General features: G+C 39.4%; 1 protein-coding gene across 1 annotated transcript; it reads right to left on the minus strand.

Annotated features, from left to right (window-relative positions):
• Positions 1 to 362: 362 nt before the first annotated feature.
• On the minus strand, positions 363 to 21,817 carry DCAF13 (DDB1 and CUL4 associated factor 13). The gene is made up of 11 exons (XM_028736329.2): positions 21,609 to 21,817; positions 19,738 to 19,937; positions 18,249 to 18,356; positions 16,090 to 16,179; positions 14,314 to 14,469; positions 13,444 to 13,521; positions 10,459 to 10,541; positions 9,576 to 9,740; positions 6,011 to 6,146; positions 1,274 to 1,437; positions 363 to 606 (listed from the first exon to the last, which is right to left on the minus strand). The coding sequence occupies exons 1-11, from the start codon at positions 21,676 to 21,678 to the stop codon at positions 519 to 521; spliced, it is 1,338 nt and encodes a 445-aa protein (XP_028592162.1). The 5' UTR covers positions 21,679 to 21,817; the 3' UTR covers positions 363 to 518.
• Between the last annotated feature and the right edge of the window lie 113 nt (positions 21,818 to 21,930).

A 21,930-nucleotide genomic window follows, 5' to 3' on the forward strand; every position in this document is an offset into this window, starting at 1 on the left:
TTTTGGTTTTCAATTCAATCTTTGTTTTAATATCACATATTGACAACTGCTCAATTATGTTGATGGGTGCAGTAAGGAAACACAGGCAAGTGTCATAACACTAGGGTTTCCTAAATTATCTAGCCTATGAAGAACTCTTCATAGGATTTTAGAAATTACATGCTGAATGCTTATGTAGTCTCTAGTAAAGGGAAAGCTGCTTGTTGCATAATGAAGTTGTTCATCCTTTTTGGCAGTGGATACAACACCTGTGTCTCTTTTTCAGGTGACACAAAATTAAAATTGACAGAAGGTACAACAGAATGAAATGCTACTGGAGGTCACAAAATTAACCTAAACTATATCAGTAGCATATCTAGATATAAAATTTTAAATACCTTTTTAATGCAAAATCCAAACATTACAATAGTAATGGAGACATTTAAAAAGTAAAAGTGTCAGAATTATCTCCTATAACAAAAGGATGTGCACATTGTCTTTAAGAATTCAACCAATAAAACAGGCCATTATATAAACTATTATTTTACTACAGCCACAATGTGTTTCTTCTTCTCTGACACAAGCGGTACAGATCCAGGCTTGCTGTGTTTCCGTCGATTCATTTCCCTAGAATAAAAAACATCAAAATTAGATTATTTCAGCCACAAGGGGTATAATTTTATTTAAAAAACAAAGTACTTAACTGACCATACTCTACATTGCTTCTAAAAAACAATATACTGAAAATGCCCTACTATATTTGGAAAATCACTAACTGGCTGCTAGATCATAAACTTGAGCAGAAACTCATTTTGAGTTGCTTCTTTTAGGCAACAGATTCAATTAAAACAAAACTGAATAATGTATTTTATAGTGTTCTCTACTATTTCTTTGGATCGTCTATTTTGTTCCATGGAGAAACCACCTGTTCCTTTTCTCTTGAACGTGAGTATTTACCACCACTTTGACTTCCCTTTCCACCCCATTGCCTCATGCAATCTAATTGCTTAAATTAACAAATAAATGTTCCAGAATCATTTGCAAGAACCAATAAATCATCTAGTCCAACTTCTTGCCCTTAGAATAATATGCAATAAAATAATGAAAGCTTGCCAATAGACTCCTATACAGATTTCTTTCATTTTGGTAAAATTTCAATAGAAAAGAGTAAACGGAACTGCTCTTCAAGTTAGCAAGTTTCCTCTAAATCTATTCAAAAGTGTTGCTGGGCTAACTGAAAGAATGGCCCAATATAACATATAATTTAACAAGGTAAAGTTAAGAAGTAACATACTTTCGCCGACGAGCTTCTCTCATGATGCGTTGCTCTCTGGCCTGGCTGTAGATCATCTTTGGCAAGTGTCGATGGCGACTTATACGTTTGATTTGGGGGTGGTGCTGGAATTTCTCTTTCAATTTCTCATTGTAGTTCATAGCTGCTTTTTCCCGAGGAAGAAGCTACAGAAACAGACCCTGGTGTTAAAACTGAGCAGGTGGTAAAGATGACTTATTCCATAAAGCAAGACAGAACAGTTTTAGAAGTGTGCAAATCCACAAGAAGTATTGTTGGTTCCCGTGTGTCTGCTAACAGGTACAAAACTGTCACTGCCAGATCTCCAAGAACCTGGCAAATATCAGCTAAAACTGTGCAATCCCACACTGTGCAAGCACGAGAGAAAAAGAAACTGGATTCCACTGGATATACTAGAAACTGGATATACTAGAAACTGTATATTCTTCTCCCATCCCCCACAAGTAGGCTATTCAGGTTGAGGGGGCAGAAAGAGTAGTAAGAAGGAATAAATCACATGTTAAATAACCCTCCAATTAACAGCAATCACCCTGCCCATTAGAAGAGGCAGCAAATATGAAGTAGTCCCTGGAGTGGATTAATTGTCTATTTCAGAGGGAAGCAGAGATACCATCAGGGCCTATGCCAGGCAAACTATCCCCTCTTTGCCACTTGCCAAAAAACATCATTTGCCTTGTGAGAAGGAAGAAGGAGGGCTGGAGGAAGGGGGCTGTTCATGGTTCATTTTTATCTGCAGGTGAGTGAGTGGCAAAACTGTGTAACTGTAAAACTCCTGGTGTGCCTAGGCAAAAAGGCAGTATACAAATTCAATAAATAGTTCGTTCCAATAGCAGTGGAACAAAAATGGGCAAAAATGTAGTCAAAGCTGATTTGACTCTCAGAAAAACCAAGAACTAATAGAACTTGTTTTCAAGTAAGTCTGTTTAAAAGTGCTACCTAAAACCATTCCACAGGGACGCGGGTGGCGCTGTGGGTAAAACCTCAGTGCCTAGGACTTGCCGATCGTATGGTCGGCGGTTCGAATCCCCGCGGCGGGGTGAGCTGCTGTCGTTCAGTCCCAGCTCCTGCCCACCAAACAGTTTGAAAGCACCCTTAAGTGCAAGTAGATAAATAGGTACCGCTTTATAGCAGGAAGGTAAACGGCGTTTCTGTGTGCTGCTCTGGTGCCGGTTCGTCAGAGCAGCTTCGTCACGCTGGCCATGTGACCCGGAAGGGTCTGTGGACAGCGCTGGCTCCTGGCCTCTAGAGTGAGATGAGCGCACAACCCTAGAGTCTGTCAAGACTGGCCCTTACGGGCAGGGGTACCTTTACCTTTTACCTTAAAACCATTCTGGGAACACATCTTACTTATATAAAGGTAAAGGTAAAGGGACCCCTGACCATTAGGTCCAGTCGTGGCGACTCTGGGGTTGCGGCGCTCATCTCGCCTTATTGGCCGAGGGAGCCGGCGTACAGCTTCTGGGTCACGTGGCCAGCATGACTAAGCCGCTTCTGGCAAACCAGAGCAGCGCACAGAAACACAGTTTACCTTCTCGCCAGAGCGGTACCTATTTCTCTACTTGCACTTGATGTGCTTTTGAACTGCTAGGTTGGCAGGAGCAGGGACCGAGCAACGGGAGCTCACCCCGTCACGGGGATTCGAACCGCCGACCTTCTGATCGGCAAGTCCTAGGCTCAGTGGTTTAACCCACAGCGCCACCCATACTAGTTACCATCTCCAAGTTGCTCAGTCCAATGCAAGCATTAACATGACCCATTTTTTCTATGGATTTTTCATCAGGCATCTTAGGGCTCCAATAACCCTGTGAGGAGAGTTCCACTCACAGCACCCACTAATGGAAGGAATGGGGAGAGGAGGTGACTTTTACAGATCCCCCCTTCCACCTGAAATTTTGCCGCAGAGGGTTGAAGAACCCTCTTCAGTGTGGGAGATGATGTGGATAGAAAGCTGCAGGGGAAATAACTAGAAGTCACATTCTGCCCAATTTTGTTAGCAGGAACCACAACTGGATCAAAGTCCATCTGTGAAGGTCAGCTTTGGATCCAATCGCAAATGGATAAATACTTGCACCTGAAGTTGACGCAAGAACTTATATATTTATTATTTAAGTTTGCCATACTTTATAAAATGGCTGCCTATTTGTTATCACTTTACTGGCAATCTACGCAGAATTTAATCACTCCAGTAGGAATATTTTTTTGCTGGAAGCAAGGAAGCAGAAGCCCGTTATACTCAGCTGCTTAGTTAGGTATAGCTTATTTTATTAATTGAGTAGGATGGTTTCAATTAGCCTCTCTTCCGGACACCTTCGTTTTTTCCCTTATATATCTATAAAAGGGTGTAATGAATTAATGGGAGGAGGGTTGTTCATCTATAGAGTCAAAACCTAAGCATCTTGATGCCAAACCCCTAATGATTTCACCAACATACACAAATAACGAAAGTCACCTTTTGGGCTCTAGAGGAAAACATTTGATACAAACATCCAGCTGGAGTTGTCTTAGCTCTCAAATATAAGATATTAAATTGAATCAATGTTAGCAGACATTTACAGTAATGCTACACAAATTACATGTGATATTTTTCCTTGGTCATTATCTCAAGACATCCCATAATAGTTTGTTTAGTCAGCAATACATTCCAGACATTCCTGCAGTGCAAATAGTCAATGCAATCCAAATTAAAAGGCTTTCATTTTAATTAAAGGCAATTACTTTAAAAAATGGTTGCTGATAGAACCCTGCTCCTTCTGCAGACAAAAACAATATTGTGAGTTTATATGCACAGCACTCCTGAATTACTGTGTAGGTGAATGTGTGCAAAATCAGGAAGGGGAAGAGGGGGAAGGGAGCTTGGAATAGGAGGAAAAGTGACAGGCTAACATCTATGATGAGGGGCATTCATACAAAGGTCAGTATAATATGAAATATAGCATGAATTTTCACAAAATGGCAGTAGAGCAGAAGCCAGGGGCCTGTCTCAGGATTAGGCATGAACTGCACCTGATATTCACATTATGTCCATAGCCCCATCACGTTATAAACACCTGGAACAGAAATCTCAATATCTCTTTTTTTAAAAGCAAATGCACAATTGTATCATCACCTCCCTGACCTCAGTTCAATGCATATTGACAACTTGCTCTTGTTAGCACAAACAGGCCAGAGTAACTTCCTCCAAAGCATCAGCTTTGAGGGCTATCCTGGGCTTAAGGGTGAGACTATGATCAAAGATTAAAAATGATTCCTGTTATATAGCAAAGGCAGAAGCAAAGGCCTCACACTAGCACTTCGAGTATTATATTTGTGCCTATATGCTACTACTTCAGACAGAAACTCAAAAGGACTGGGCTATAAAAGCTCATTGCGTTACTAAACCCCATACTGATTGTTATACAATCCAAGAGAGTTCTACAAAACATTACAATGAGTGAATACTCGAAATTACTAGTTCATTTACATTATCAAGACCACAACTGTAGCTTTCTTTTTGTGAAGAAGATACCCAAGATTAGCGTGTATCTTGTCTAAATTGTATCAGGTGCACCACATTAGATATTTAAAATGCCCATCTCATGTAACTTATTCAATTGCGTGCAACTTTTGCAATTTAAAAGCAGATTTGCTTTCACAAAGTCTGCATTACATAGATGCAGAAACGTAAAGTTTCTATTTTGGAAAGCAGCACTCCTTTTTAAAGAACACTCTCCTGCAGCTGTAACAACTAGATGTCATTTATCTCCACCACAGTTACCCAGAATATCATAGGCTTAATCGTCAGTGGAGTGTAGACAGGGTAAGCGCCTCTGGCTCCTGCAGAGATGCTGTTCTTGCTAGAGTGTTCCACTGATTTTACGTAATGAGTGCAACGCCAAATACATTAATGAAGCCAAGGAAACATGAATGTCAGAAATGATGAATACTTGAGCAGCCTCAGTGTCAAAGTACAACTACCAGTCAAATAAACATTCATCAACTATGAAAGCCACAACCTAAGCAGTGTATTTAGGTCTAATCCAAACGTCAAGTAAAATTGTGCAGTGCATCTCTGACAGAAGAGAATTCTGCAATGATGGAGAAGCTCCTCTTATTCATATTGGTTTCTTTAAAGAAAAAAAAGGTTTAGCCCGCATGACACTTCTATGCATTAAATATTCTTGCATATTTTTTTCTTCAGAAGCTTAATCTTTTGCGGTATCACATGAGCATGGAGCTGAATGATCAACTCTACTCTCTTGAGGAGCATTTAGCCAAACAGCTACTTCTGCACTCCTCCCCCAGTCCCACTGCTGCATTACCCAGTGCTAAACCAGTCTGATTTAATGTGTCATAAAAAACTCAGGCTTATCATTTGTCTTGCTCCCGACAAATCTGGAGGAGACAATCTGGAGAAAACAAAGAGCAGGAGCCCCAGGTACTGCCGTGGAAATGGGGGAGGACTGCAGTGGCAGCAATAACCTCTCTGAGAACCCACAGCCTCATGCTAACACATGGTTTACTCTTAGCAGTACGTGTGAACTGAGCCACTGAACAGTTATATTAAACTGATATACCGGTATATACCATAATAAAGAAAATGAGCAAACTCAAGGCAGGCTGGTTGCAATAAAAGATTATCATGCATACAACTAAGCCAAATTAAAGATCAGCATTTTAAATACATAAATATATTTTTGTCACCTTAATTCACTTTAAAAAATACAATTTGAATTTACTTACCACACCAAGTTTTTCAGAAGCATTAGCTTTCCACAAACGAATGTTCATTTCGTCAGAGCCACACAAGATATATTTGTTGTCAGATGTCCATTTAACAGTAATGACATGCTGCATTCGCTTTGTATGATAGACTTCTCTAAAACAAACAAACAAAAACGCCTATTAAATTGGAACATTTATACTGAGGTTTTCTTTCATCATGCATTTTCCTTTCAACACTGGAAAGTGTTATTTTTTATTCATAAAAGGGACCAATAAGTTTATTTTTAAGGTATACAACGTGTATTGCTGACAAATTAAACAATATGTAGCACCACCTAAATCCTCAGAAATTACTAACTGCATACAAAAGACTCAAAAATAATTATCTCTGGGGCCCTTACCCAACACCTCAAGGAAGATGTCTGTTACCAGAATACACAGATGAGATAAACAGTGGTCGTGTGAATCACCTCTGTGCTAATAATGACAACTTCTAGCCTGTTCTCATGACTCTGAGCACATGGAAGACCAAACTCATTTTTTTGGGGGGAGGGTTAACTATCAGCTAAGCTTCCATTAACTAGGTGTGCAGTTGGCAATACCAGGCGTTGAAGCTGTTATATAGATCAGCTTTTGACATTCAGTCAGAAACTCAGTCAACACCTGCTTGGTTGTAGTTCTGCTTAAGTGCAAAAAACCAACTGAAACATGTCACTGAAAGTCACATGACCAGTTTGGCTTGTGGCAGCAAAGATGAAACTCAGCAGAGACTATCTTGATGAAACCTAGATGATACTGTGAACATTTTTTCTCCAACAGGCATTCCAAGCTGGATGAATGTGTCTCTGCTAAGGCATCTGATTTGTATTTTTAAAATATGTATCTGCTGGTGTTTTCTCTTTTGGTTTTAACTGGGGGTTTTTAATAGTTCTTTTCTTGTATCCTGCACATTGGCTTGAAACGTGTGTAAGACAATTCAATAATAATCATCTAATAATAATAATAATAATTAACAACAACAACAACAAGCAGCAGCAACATTTTTCCAAAGGGTCCCTCAATCCACAGGAATAGCTTTTTGTGGGAGAGAAAAAAGGAGCTGCAAAAGCAATGTTACGCAAAATGAGTTCCACTCTTCGATATAACGCCTTAAATTAGAGCAAGTACTCTGTTCTGATTTAAATTATACTCTAAAATATTTATAAAGGCGCAGAGTACCCATCTTGTAATTATTTAACAACTATGTACAATTTACAATTATTTTCATTTGGTTATATTATTTATTGTAACCTATATTTTTTCTTCATTCAAGTCTACTGTTTAAAAATAAATACATAAGACATAGAACAGCTATAGATGATAATTACTACTTACATGGAGACTTTGCTTATGTCCCCAGTAGTCTAATTTGTTTTCAATTAAGATCGGAATGCAACCAAAGCACATTACAATCATGAATACATATTCATAGCTTTATTTTATTATTCACTGCCACCACAGGGCTACTAAAAAACAATCTTGCCCTGAGATGAAGGGAGATGCAGTTTTGAAGTATGTCTTGGCCATTTTATTACATAGATTTATATCATATAGTGTTATATAATTTTAATTGGTGCTTATAGTTTCAACTATAAACAGTGGGCAACATCAAACAATATTCATCCTCTAGTTGCTAGAAATCTGCTTGTGTAATTGGACTTCTGGTTTCTTTTCTCCCCTTCCAGTCCCTGCATGCCCCAAAAATCTGCCTGAGTCGTCTCCCAAAGCACCAGAGCAGATTTTGGGGGTGCACAGGGGGTTGTAGTGGATACCATCTTCTGCTACACTGAATCTCACCCAATATTTTCAGTGAGGTTTGCCTGAAAAGAAGTATGTGCATATGTGCATGCTTATATATGAGTTAAGGAGTTCAGGAGGACCTCACAAGCAAGCCAGAGCCCCATGAGTCTTGAGCTGTGCACATATAAAATATTAACTATTTTTCATATATTATGTAGACAAAAGAGAGTAACTAAAGAGCAAGTCTCCCCTTTGCTCAAATTATTAGTTTTTTGAAGAATGGTCCAATCACTCCTTAACATATTAGATCACTAGCTTCATGACATATTTAACAGCAGTCATGCCATTCTGATAAAAGTACAGAAAAGGCCTTTATTGGTGCCCTCTACTCTCCTTATTGATCTCTGGAAGAAAATAATTGTATGCAATTTCAGATGCTTCTTTCACCTAACCCTTTCTTTTTTAAAAAATATTTTATTTGTGCCTTTTGCTTGTGTCACAGGTTTTGAAAAATCACTCTTCTGAGGACAAGAGCAATACAATAGCATATGGGTGAATAACTTGATTCTTTCATTTAATCACACAAACATCTGGTTCATTTGCCAAGGGCTTTTAATGAACTTAATAAACAGAGTATCTCTTATTTCTTCTGTCTTCTCAAGTTTCACATTCAGGGCTTAATTAGGAACACAAAATATGCCATGGCTTATGAGCCCCTGGGACTGTGAAAGAAGCCTCCTGGATTAGACAAATAAGTTCAGCAATGGGCCTTTGATAAGTAAAATATTACTTCTATACAAAACTCATGTTTTTTAAAACAATCTCATTAAAGAGGTTATATGGATCCTGGAAGTATACATTATTTTCTGAGTTTGAATGACTTTACTGTGTCTCAACACAGTCTGTCAATATTGTATTTTAACTGTTTCCTTTAATTATGTATTTTTATATTTTGAACTCCTGAGAGGCAAAGCTCTATTCTGAAGGAAAACAGAGCTACTTTATATAAGTAGAAGAAGAGAAGAAGAGTTTGGATTTGATATATTTTGAACTCCTGAGAGGCAAAGCTCTATTCTGAAGGAAAACAGAGCTACTTTATATAAGTAGAAGAAGAGAAGAAGAGTTTGGATTTGATATCCCACTTTATCACTACCTGAAGGAGTTTCAAAGTGGCTAACATTCTCCTTTCCCTTCCTCCCCCACAACAAACACTCTGTGAGGTGAGTGGGGCTGAGAGACTTCAGAGAAGTGTGACTAGCCCAAGGTCACCCAGCAGCTGCATGTGGAGGAGTGGAGACGCAAACCCGGTTCACCAGATTATGAGTCTACCACTCGTAACCACTACACCACACTGGCTCTCAGTAGGGGTAGGGAAGTGGATCCTGCCAGTGGGTCAGATGTTGACCTCTCCCAGCCCCACAGGAGAATTTGACAGACTTGTTTCTTGAGCACCTCACCATTATACATGACGCAAGACTCTTGAAAGAGTGGATTTGCAAAAGCAAAAATCCCACTGCGTGAGCCCATCATTAGGCTAGTCTAAGGTAGGATTTAGAACTCAATCAATTTTAGTTTGTAAATTCAATATACATTCTAACGTATAGGAAGTACTGAAATACTGGACAATTCAACTGGAAATTCAACAGCTGTGAATTATTACTTTTTCAGTGCAAGCAACAAACAACTACTGGTAGGAGGATATATCCTTCCTCAATAAGCACATTAAATAAGTTAATGAGAGCATTAAGAATGGTGGGAAAGGAGGAGGGGGTCCCAAGAGAAGCCTATTTGTAAAATCACTGACCTGCTATGACCTTTGTCTACTGGAAAAATGCGAATAGATTTATCAAAGCTGGCAGAAACAAATTCTTTCCCAGTAGGAGAGTAATCCACATCAAGGACTGCAGACACATGATCCATATGAACCACTACAGGCTTGTCAAGAAATCGCATATCAAAAGTATATAAGCTGCAAAAGAAAGGAAGTTAACACTTTACACCTAATTCCATTATGTTCAATTGCTCAGGTAAGGCTTCCTTTCCAGGGGCTGAATACTAGCAAAATCAAATGTATTTTCAAAAATATTTGTACCCACTTGTCTGACTTTGATAGAGCATTTTGCTTGTATCATGAAGTGTCATAATAAAAAAGGAATTTAAAAGCATTGGAGTAGTTTTTCTATTTTTGTATTTTTTTTCTTGTACACTCCTCTGAACAAATAAATTACAAAGAAAGCATGGCAGGTGCCCATTAGACCCCAGGAGTACATTTTGCCCTTAGAGGCCAATTCTGCTCTGAGTGAGCTTCAACTTGACATACGTGCAATGATCTATTGAACCCCCTCCTTATCCAACTATGAGCCCAGTATTTCATCCAGGCATTGTTTGTTTCTGCTTTGCTTTCTTTTTCATTGTCCTCCTCCGAGGTTTCCTGAAGGAATTGCCAAATTGATTATCATATATTGGACATCTTGAAGGTCCACACAGATGGAAAAGCCAACAAGTAAAAATAATTTAAATAAGTAGCTCTTTGGATTCCAGTTAAAAGTTAAAATCCACAGTCTCCTTGTAACTTCTATAAAAATCATATCCTTACATGAAGTAGAAGTCAAAACTTAAAATTACAAATGTTCTGAATAACTACAGAAGTTTAAATAGAGAGCAAGTAAGGCAACAATAATTCTTACTTAAAGTCCTCATTTGCAGCAGTGAAAATGAAAGCTTCCATGGGATTCCAGCAAAGCGTATTTGTTCTCATATCCAAGATAACCTGAGAAAATTTAAATATTTTTCAAACATTTTTCAGATAACCACTAGAAGTTATACAGATGTATTAACAACTGGTACAAGTTCCACAAGTTCCCAACATGTCTGTGCAAGGTGTAGAATATGCTGGTGTCAGCATCAAGAATTTCCCAAAAACAAAGCGTATGTAAAGAAACTGACAAGTAAAAAAACAAAACAAAAAACTACTCAGGATGCAGCCCAAGAACTGCAGATCCAAAATAAGGTACTCATGGCAGCAGCAACCCTCTGAAAAGAAGATCAAGTGTATTTGTCCAATGGATTCTTGTTCACAGAAGCCAGGACTACTAAAAAAAATGTAGGTCCCATGATCTCAAACTCACCTAGGCTTCTACAGCTATCAGAAGAACCATAATGCACAATAATTTTTTCTCATGTGATAATTCCTTTACTGAGGTAATAGTTCACCAATGAAATGCACCTGTAGTTCACCAATGAAAACTACAGGCTTGGACACTCCTCTTTTACTTGGGGTAGACTTCTATGGAGGGTAGATATTGTGAAATTATGTTAATTGGTTTAAATGCAGACCCTGAAACATACTGGTAGTAATTTGCTTTGCTGATCAGAAACTCTGTAACAAGGCTTGAAAAAAAGCCAGATGGCAATGAAAAGAGACTGCCCTGATCCTCTGCTGAAGGGATAAAACTGACAACTTACTCTAGCCAGACCCCTACTTGGCAGAAGGCTGATTAGTTGAAAAGTCTTTAGCAGTCCATATGCTGTACGGTCCCACTCTAAAAGGCAATAGTAGCGACAGCTGGGAGATATTGTAAGCCAAAGAAGGAAGTTTGTTATCCTCAGTCAGTGAATACCTTTCACCTTTACTGAACCTTGAAGAGGCTTCGGATATCTCCTTTTCGGTGGGGAAACTATTTGCATAGCATGATCTTGTACCATTTATTTACCAAATAACTGAACAAACCACACGATGAACTGAACCACACAAACAAAATTTCAATTGTGCTGTATGATCTGTTTTAATCCACAATGTTGTGTATAGTATTGAAATGTTCCATTTCCACAGCAATGACATTTCGGAAAAAGAGAGCCTAAGTGTTTTACACAGGTTAAAAAAAGTCAGACTCCAGCTTGCTGACTCACAACCTAAGAGAAACAGAAATTAGTATAAGGAAGTGTGACGCATAAGGGTATGGAGAGCTGCCCATGGTACTGTCCTTTTCCAAATCCACACTATTTTAATGTGTGTACACACCCACCCACCCCACCTGATTATAAAAACCTCAAAGTGGTGTATAAAAAGGTAAAACAATAAAATAAAAAAACATATACAGCAATACTTAAAAACTTTTTTTAAAAATACAGAAGCTATGATAGAAAAACAGATTATAATGACCTCAACTTTCTAAGCTTCTGGGTAAAGGTAAAGGGACCCCTGACCATTAGGTCCAGTCGTGACCGACTCTGGGGTTGCGGCGCTCATCTTCCTTTATTGGCCAAGGGAGCCGGCATACAGCTTCCGGGTCATGTGGCCAGCATGACTAAGCCGCTTCTGGCAAACCAGAGCAGCGCACAGAAACGCCGTTTACCTTCCCGTCGGAGCAGTACGTATTTATCTACTTGCACTTTGACGTGCTTTCAAACTGCTGGGTTGGCAGGAGCAGGGACAGAGCAATGGGAGCTCACCCCGTCACGGGGATTTGAACTGCCGACCTTCTGATCGGCAAGTGCTAGGCTCTGTGGTTGAACCCACAGCGCCACCCGCGTCCCTAAGCTACTGGGTCGGATTGTCTAAACAAGAATGTATTTAGCAGGCGTCGAAAAGAGTGCAGTGAAGGTGCCTGCTTTATCTCAACAGGCAAAGAGTTCCAAGGGTAGGTATTGTGTTCAAAGCATTCTTCATACCTCCACTATCTCCCTACAGGAGTCTAAAGCAGGGGTGGGGAACTGGATACAGCCCAACAGGTGTTCCTCTACCCTGCCCCCCCTGCACAGGCCACTTTTGATAGGTGTGGGCTCACCCATCCATCACCTGACATTACCATGGCATCAGTTGAAAGTAGACCAGCTTGAACTCAGGCCAGCTTACTATGAAAGATATCTTTAGTTGATCCTCTGCTTTCAACAGGGATAAGATGCAGTCGGAGCTTCCCAATAGGCAGCTCTGGAGCGCAGCCAAACACTGTAGGGGTTGCCGTCAGTACAAATCAGTTGATCAGCAATGACTGCAAGCCCCGCTTTCTGCAGGGATTGGTTGTGCGTGGGATCTCCCCAGTGGAACCAATCCCAGTGTCAAATATAAAATGCACCACATTATTATTATTATTATTATTATTATTATTATTATTATTATTATTTGCACTATCATTAAATTATTAATCGCCTTTTAAACCACCACCTCAAGGCAATTTACATAAAATTTAAAACACTTAAAAACACAAAAATAACAAATACTTTTAAAACAAGACTAAATCCCTAGCAAGTGGAGACTTGTGGTAAAGACCCATTTATTCAGCTAAAAAAGTCCTGTTTATCCAAAGGAAATCCCTGCTTGCCAAGAAAAATTAGGGAGCACATTTCAAGGCTGCCAACTGTTCCTTTGTAGTCAAATATTTATCTGCCTTATTTGCACCTTATTTGGGTGTGATGTGGGGGGAAACAGCCTTGTGGGCAAAGGCTTCTCAATGCTAGCCTAAAGTGATCTCAGAAAAGCTACGCTTTCTATCTGCTACATGACAAAGAATTCTATGCTAAAAGAATCTTGCACCCAACCGAGAACTATGAAAATTATGGAGGTCCTTAGCAGTGGAACTTAAAAGATAATTTCCCATCCAAAATGAAAAGGCGTGTGCAGGGAATGCATACACAGACACTTCAGTCACAGGATCTTAAAGATTATGCATTACCTTCTTCAATGCCGTTGATTGTCTCATGTCATATAGCACAATATTCCTGTCTGAAGCACAGCTTCCCAAAAGGTACATCTGAAAAATCAGTTGCATATCAAGTAATGTAAATATCGTCAAGCAAAAAATCTTAAATTGTTAAGTGCTAACAGAAAAAGGTATAATATATACAGGACTTGTTTAAACCAGCAGCCCTATCTTTTAAACAGTGTAATTTTCAGTGGCAGTACATAAGCGATCTTATTTAATCTACTGTTGCTAAAAAAGAAGATAATGTGGAGGGGATAAAGCTCAAGACATTTCCCAGATCTCATGCTTTTAAACTGATTTTAAAACCTAGGAGAATCTAAAAGTAGTCTGAGTGGGTGGAAGAAATGACAGGGGAACTCTTAAAACTGCTCAGTGTATGCAATGAGTGCAATCCTTGGATATGTATAGTTAACAGATGCTCTTTTTAGGGTTAATGACCCCATCTTACTTTACAATTGGGAAATCTAATACTTTTAGTTTTAAACATCTCTACCTTTTCACCCAAGACTGTGTTCTGCTCCCTTTGCAACTGCCTTTTCTGTGAACATCTACCCCCACCTCCTCACTGTCCATCAAGCCATTTCTCCCCTTCCAAAATCCCTCCTCAAAATCGACTTGCAACAAGCACAGACAAGAAGGTCTGCCACCGCCTGTGATTTCTGCGGTCTTTTCACCCTCCTCACTCATTAGCTTCCTTCACCTTTATCTACCCAAGTTATCCTCCAACTCCTCTGAAAGGATATACAACTGCATTTTATACAGCAACACTGACTATGTTTGCTGGTACTAAAACATTTAGTGACAGTCCTTACAGTGGAATATATATAAATAAGTTGTTACCTCAATTGGATTGAATTTGACACTGCTTATGCTATCGACTCCCCACGTCAAAGAGCATAAAGGACTGGTTCTCTGTTCATCCCAGATATCAACTTGATGACCACAAGTAGCAAAAACAGGATCCTTCCAATGGTGATCAATTCCAGTGTACACAGTCTTTAAAATGCAAATATAAAAAACAGTACCAACAATGAATTGCTGGTTTTGTACTCGGAGGGTTTTGTGCTTAGTGTCAATGCCAGGAACCGTAAGAGACATCTAAAACAGTCAGAGTAAGGGAGGCCTGCTTCAGCAACCATTGCTGAACAGGATTTATTTCTTCTGAAACCTCCTGTGACCCAGAAATTCAGCAGCGGAGTAGCAGCTGGAACATCTGAAGTCAGGGTGGAGGCTTGTAAACACCCTTGCCTCATCACCCTCTTGCATCTAGTGCCAGACGGTACAAGAGACAGCAGCAATCTCGGTAAGGAAACCCAATCTCATGAGGGACCCTTAAGGTCTCAATTTTTATTTATTTTATTTTATTATTTTATTTTATTTATTCAAACATTTTGCTAGTCATTTCCAGTAACTTTGGTTAGGAAGAACAGTACAGTATAGCTATTTTTTAAAAAATTACAGTTAACCATGGGTACAGCTCTACAAGTACAGTGGTGCCTCGCAAGACGAAATTAATCCATTCCGCGAGTCTCTTCGTCTAGCGGTTTTTTCGTCTTGCGAAGCAACCCTATTAGCGGATTAGCGCTATTAGCGGTTTAGCGGCTATTAAAGGCTTAGCGGCTAAAAGGCTATTAGTGGCTTAGCGGCTTATAAAAAGGGGGGGGGCAAAAAAAATTGCAAGACTCGCAAGATGTTTTCGTCTTGCGAAGCAAGCCCATAGGGAAATTCATCTTGCGAAGCAACTCAAAAATGGAAAACCCTTTCGTCTAGCGGGTTTTTTGTTTTGCGAGGCATTCGTCTTGCAGGGCACCACTGTACTTCAAAAGTTGCAACCATTCCCCCCCCCCCATTTGTGTGCACAAGCTTTTTTTTATCACATTTTCAAATAAAATCTCACAAGAGGCAACAGCATAGCAAGTCACTATACTTGAGTGGACCTATTTTTTAAAAAGCTAAATGGTAGCTTAATCCACTACAGTATCCAAAAAAAATTATTACAGAAATATCACACCTATTTGCTGAACTTTAAGGAAATGGGGATAATTATCACTAGAATGAATATACGCAGCTGAATTCTACAACTTACTGCACCAAGACACAAATACACAAGAGGTATGGCAGGAAATTACAACCTGATTCTTCCTGCAGCCTTTTCAGTGGTCGTTCCATGCCTGATCTAAATCTCACCCTTAGTCTTCTTCCAAATACTGGGTTTTAAAACAATCTTCCTGCTGAATTTTTAGTGACTGATGGCACATTTATGGTGTTTTATGCCATTTATGTAATTTATGATTATTTAAATGATTTTGGTTATAGTGTATTATGCTTCTTTTCTCTTTTTTTGTAAAACAACCCATGACCATTTTTGTTGAAGGCCAGTATAAAAATCTAATAAATAAACTAACATACAGAGGCTTTGTACCAGCATTGCAAGGGCACTCAGCTTATGGGAATATTGTCTGATAATGGCATTCAGTGACACCTACATCATCTTTGACACTACAGATCCAAGCTCAATAGTTTTCTGTTCATATTCAAGTAAAACAATACCTTCATCTGAATCTTTAAACACAGAAGGAAAGGGAGAGCAAAACAAGACAATGAATAAAGTAATACCTTTCCAAGAATTGTATTTAGTGGTTCTTCTGCTTCCCCATAAGCTGGTGCCTCCATTTTCCAGTGCTTCACTGTTTTATCATCACCAACCTAATGATTTTGGAGAAAACATTGTATTCATAGTAAGAGAGTTACAATTCAGTCCTTCTGATGTTTATGTGAAAGTAACAAGTGTGCGTAGTCAATCTTAAATTTACTTCCTGGAGGAAGAACTGTGAGGGGAGAGACTTCATCAGGCAAGGCCTTCTTCCATCTGCCTTGCCCCACCCTCCAGTCTCTGCTTCTCAATTTGTATTGTATTATTTTATGCACTGTGATTTGCCATTGTTTTATTGATTATAGTTTAGAAATTATTTATTATAATTGTTAAGAGTGGACTTCTGTTTAATTTTTATATGGTGATATTTAATATTATTCTATACTATTCTAATGGATTGTTGAATGTTACTTTATTTGATATAGGTTGCTTATTTCCAAGTTATGTTTTATTGTCACATTTTTGTCTTGGATTAGATTGTTATAAGGTGTACATTCTTTGTTTCTTCAACCTGCAAACCACCTTGGGTATTGTAAAATAGAAAGAAGGTATACAAATTAAAAGTGATAATGATGATGATAAATGTGGTGCCTGATTGCATTTCTTCCAGATTTCTCATGTATAGATATATATACATACATACATACATACATACATACACACACATACACACACCAATCATTTACAACTTCCCCTTCCCTGGTTCCTTTAATTTTCCCACCCATCCCACCTATTCTTGCATATCCATTTAGCTCCTTTATTTCTTTATGATTCCTTTGTTATGTGTTATATTGTTGAATTTACCTTCATCCTACTAACGTTTGCACATGTTTACAGTTGTATCTAAATACTCCACAAAAATTTTCCATTCCTCTTTATATACTTGATTTTTTTGTTCTCTTATTTTACTTGTTAGACCAACTAACTCTGCATATTCCGTCATTTTTAATTGCCAATCAAGGACTTCACTCACTGATTGTGAGTGACAAATCTATTGTCCTTCCAGCCGCATGCCTAAACATTTTTAAAGTTCTATGGAAAAGGGCTATGAAAGCAGCTGTATTTCTGTGAATAGCATAGTGAACACTGGAACACTGCAAATTGTGAAAAGTAAATGATGAATGAAGAAGAGTTATTAGCTTTAACAGTGTTGCAAATATTCCCGCACATCCACCCCAAGACTGAAATCCAATGCAAATACTACATGGGACTTACTTTTGTCTAAATACAAATTGTATTAGGCTGCACAACAGGTATTAAAAATACCCGTAAAATTATTTTAAGTCTCACAATAGTCATCAACAGATAGGTGTTTGTACTAAAGAGGGATTGTATTTAACTATGCTGAAGTGCACTGCAAGGACTCCATTACCTTATTAAACTGTTTGCTAGAGGCAAAAGAATTACTTGTACTGAGTGACTGGACTTACAATAGTGACAGAGGATATTTAAATAAGAGGATATGTAAATCTATAGCTTTTTCAAACAGAGAACACATTTGTTTGAACATTGTGCCTGCTCTTCAAACTCAAAGAAAGCAACATATTTCTGAAATAGCAGGAGTGGTTTGAAGAATTGGCTTACCCCTGGGCTTGCTTTATGCTCCAAGAAAGTAGCATTAGTATGGAAGAGTAAAACCTAAAGAGGTGGGAAACCTTCTTCTGTCTGCAGGATCACATTCCCTCATGCTCAACTTTTTGGGTAAAGTCAGAGGCAAAAATAGGCATAATAACTCTCACCTTTGTACAAGAGGTTGCATTCCACCCACACAAAAGTCAAGAGGTTTCTACGAAAACACTTCTACCTCCAGACAGGCAAAAGCTTTATTGCAGTTCAAAGAGATTTCAACCAGGCAAAAGCACTTAAGGAGAGTGGGGAGAGACCCAAGGGTCAGTGAAAGAAGGCTGGAAGGCTGCATTTGACCCGCTCCCCCAAGCCTGAGATTCCCTGCCCTTGAACTAGATAAAAAATAAGCTGCTGTAGTAGTAAGTGAGAGTCATAAAATAAAAGTACTTGAGTCTATTATTTAGAAAACAGAATGCAGAATGGGGGAAACTAACAAAGAAAAAGAAGTATACCAAGCATTTGAATCTTTTTCCATAATTCCCACTATTCTACTTACAGTGAAGAAAGAAGTACCACAGAAACGGGTACACATTCCTCTCACAAAGCCCTCATGTGCCTGCAATGTACGGGTGCATTCACGCTTCATCAAGTTCCAAATTCTAACCTATTGGAAACAAACAGCAGCATGTTGTTATTGAACAATTCAGCATTAATACTGTTTTTTGAAACAATATTACAAAATGGTGTGATGCCCTTTTGAAATCTAGAGATCAGGACAGTGTGATCACAACTTATGTGAAGGTTGCATTCCTGGGAGTTGCATGTAAAGGTAAAATCATACAAAGTCAGAATGAGCCCCAGAACTGCCCCAGCCACCCGACATCTCAGATGGCCCCACAGTATATTGAGTGAGTCTCCAGAGTCCAGTAAACCCTTTACGGAAATAGCTTTTAAGCCCTCCACCTTGCTTGCTGGGCTCTGGGACAGTCACATGAGGACTCTGGATGCTCCCATGAGATCTTGGATGATTCCATATAATCTCGCGAGAGCATCCAGAGCCCAGTAAGCAAGGGTTTCCAGCCCCCTTTCTTCTTATTTGTTGGCAACTTGCATTAAGCTCAGACTGAATAAGTAAAATCGGTGATCCTGCTATAACATTATTTCAATATTTCAGTCAGCAAAATATAGGAAGTTGCTCAATTGTGGATAGAAACTAGAAATTACTGACATGTATAAATTAAGAAAATACAAGAGAAACAGGGAAGGGAGTGGGGGGAAGTTGAGGGATCTAAGTAATCCTGAATTATGAATTTATTATGGTGTGAAAATGTTTTATTTTCATTTTCCTATTTTTTATTATCTTCTTTTTTATTTTCTCTTTTTATACTTGTGTGATGATAATGTTTAATTGTGAAAATTAATAAAATAGTATTATTTTAAAAAATTGTGGCTAGAAACCAGACAAATAAAACAGAGCATTTTGCCCATAGGAGCTTCGAATGACTTGCGTTAAACCGGTAACTTTTAATTGGTGGTTCAGTTTTTAAGACTTAATGTTATAATTTAGCTTTTGGACAGGTCCCAATGGAGGTCAGTGGGATTTACTTCCTAGTACCTGTATATAGAATTGCAGGACTAGGCACCTTCCATGGCTATATCCACAGGCAGCACCAACTGAAACCAACCCAGTTACTGTTATTCAATCCCTCATGCTATGATTGGATCATTACTTCCTGAAGTCACAGGTTTCCATCCTACTCTTCTCCCCAAATACTTTGTCTCAAGAGGAAAGGAGAACATACACTAGGAAACAAGAGCAATAGTTGAAGTACTGTATCCTTAATCCAATATAGCTTGTTTCCACTAAATAGGCCTTTTTCCAGGGCATAGCACCTAAGCACTAAAACTGAGAGTGCAGTCTTGCTCATAGTTATAGGCACACACATAACTGAAATGCAAGATTCCATTTCTTGCAGAATTAAATAACCACAGTAAAAACATGATCTGACACTTTATGGTTGGTGTTTTTATCCAATTATACATACCTCTCCATCACATGCTCCAGACAAAACTGTAGACAAGCTGTTTGGATGCTTAGCCATGCAGTTAACACCATCCCTGTGGCCATCTAATGATGCAACAAAAGGCTTTGCAAAAACACGGTCTAATTTTGTTGCATTTAGTGCCCGAGTATATTCCCGTGGAACCTCAAAGGGATGTAATGCAGGATCATAATTCCGTGGAACTATAAACCAAATAATCATATGAACATACAAAACAACAGAGAAGATTACTGTCATAAAGCTTCCTTTTGCCTTTTATGTAGCTAGTTAATAAGACACTATTATGCTGGAAAACAAAAATGTTCTCATACTTTGGATCAGCCTTACTAGCTTTGAGTAAATTAAGAATCCTGTTTAAATGAACATACATTGTTCATAAACAGCCCTCAAATATATATTTTTAAAAATATATGTTTCTATCAGTCACTACATACACAATCCATTTAATGTAGTAAATTGAGATTTCAATAAACTGGTGATCAGGCAAACAACCACACTGCTCAGAGAATGTAGAACATGTTCATGAATTATATCCAATGTTTCAGCAAATTTCTTATTTCTTTTTGCTAGTTACATTTCTAAATCACCATTCCTCCCAAGATTACCTAGAGTAATACACAATAATATATAAAACATAAAACATGTATCATATATAAAACATAATAACCAACATACAAAATATCCTGAAACCTCAGAACCATTATAACACTTAAAAATCATCTGCAGCTCTTAAGTATTAAAACAAAGTAACTTCAATTCAGCAAAACCAGACAAAAATGTATTTAACGGACATCTATTTATGTAAAGCAAGGAGGGGGACAAACAGATCTTCAAGCTGAGGGCTTTCCAAAGTCAGTGTACCACCAGAGAAGACCCTTCGGAGGTCCATGAAAAGGGTGTCCATCCCCTCCTCTCCCCCCCCCCCAGCCACTCCAGCAATGATCTTAAGGATCAAATTGACTGATACTGAAAGAGGCACTCCTGCAGAGACTAGAGCCCTGAACTATGTAGGCCTCATAGGCCATTACCAGGATGTTGTTGAGCCTGGTAGCACATAAGCAGTCAAGTGCAATGTTTTAGGATAGGTGTTTCATGTTTACATCTAGCTGTCCTGGTTAATTATCAGACTGCTGCATCACTAGTTTCAGTTTCAAGGCAGTCTTGGAGGGTAGCCCCACACAGAACGCATTGGAATAATCCAAGTGCTCTACGCAATGAGACTAGAATTTACCATAATGTCACACAAGCCCCAGATTGTGCCAGCAACCATGCAGCGACAACCTGGGCAAATGGCACAGGCCTTATCACTGCAAACGAGATGCAACCCAAGTCACAGGAAGGGAAGGCAGAAGAAAGACCCCTGTGCTCAGTGCTCCATAGATTTTCTTCACCAAATTTTATTTCACACGTATAAAAGAATTCCCTCCCCAATTTCGGTCGTGGTTTTTGGATAATGGGCAGTGCCCAGCTGTGTTCGAACCATACTTTAAAAGTACAGAACTCCCCCTTCCCCCACCCCAAGAAAAAGGAAGAAAGAAAAGAATAGGAACCGCAGTTTGTCCCTCACAGAGCTACAAGTCCCAACACCCTGGACGAGCTACAGTTCCCATGACTCTCTGGAAGATGCCATGTGCAGAAAAACTCTCAACCCGATCCCCCTTCCTGCAGAGATCTCTCTCAGCCTGAAGAGGCGAACTGTGCAAAAAAGAGAAAAGGAAACCTCAGCCTGACTCGGGAGTCGCCTTCAGGTGTTGGAAGCCGCTCCGGCATCGCAAAGGGAGCCAAACTTGGCTTCCTAAGAAGCGACGCTCAACACAACCCCGGCCGCCCTTTCGAATAATTCCCCTTCTCACCCCGCTGAAGGTCCTGCTTGGTTTCCCGCACGTAATCATCCGGATTCCGGCTCAACACCTTCACCTTCATCGTCTGCGACTGAGGGCGTCGGGATGGCGATGGCGGAAGAAACGGTTCTCTCCGCTACCCTCCGGCAGCCCACATGGACCAGGCAGAAACCAAGCAAAGCCAGGAACCACTTCCGGGTCGAGAGAGAGCCACTGGGGGCAGGAGCGTCTACTAACGGGCAGATGAAATAGGAACCGGCAGCTCCCTGGTCACGTGAACAAGGGCGGGCTAAGGCACTAAACCCGCCCACCGAGAGAGGCACGGCCGCCCGAT

The sequence above is a fragment of the Podarcis muralis genome, chromosome 8 (genome assembly GCF_964188315.1).
Source record: "Podarcis muralis chromosome 8, rPodMur119.hap1.1, whole genome shotgun sequence".
Classification (NCBI taxonomy): Eukaryota; Metazoa; Chordata; class Lepidosauria; order Squamata; family Lacertidae; genus Podarcis; species Podarcis muralis.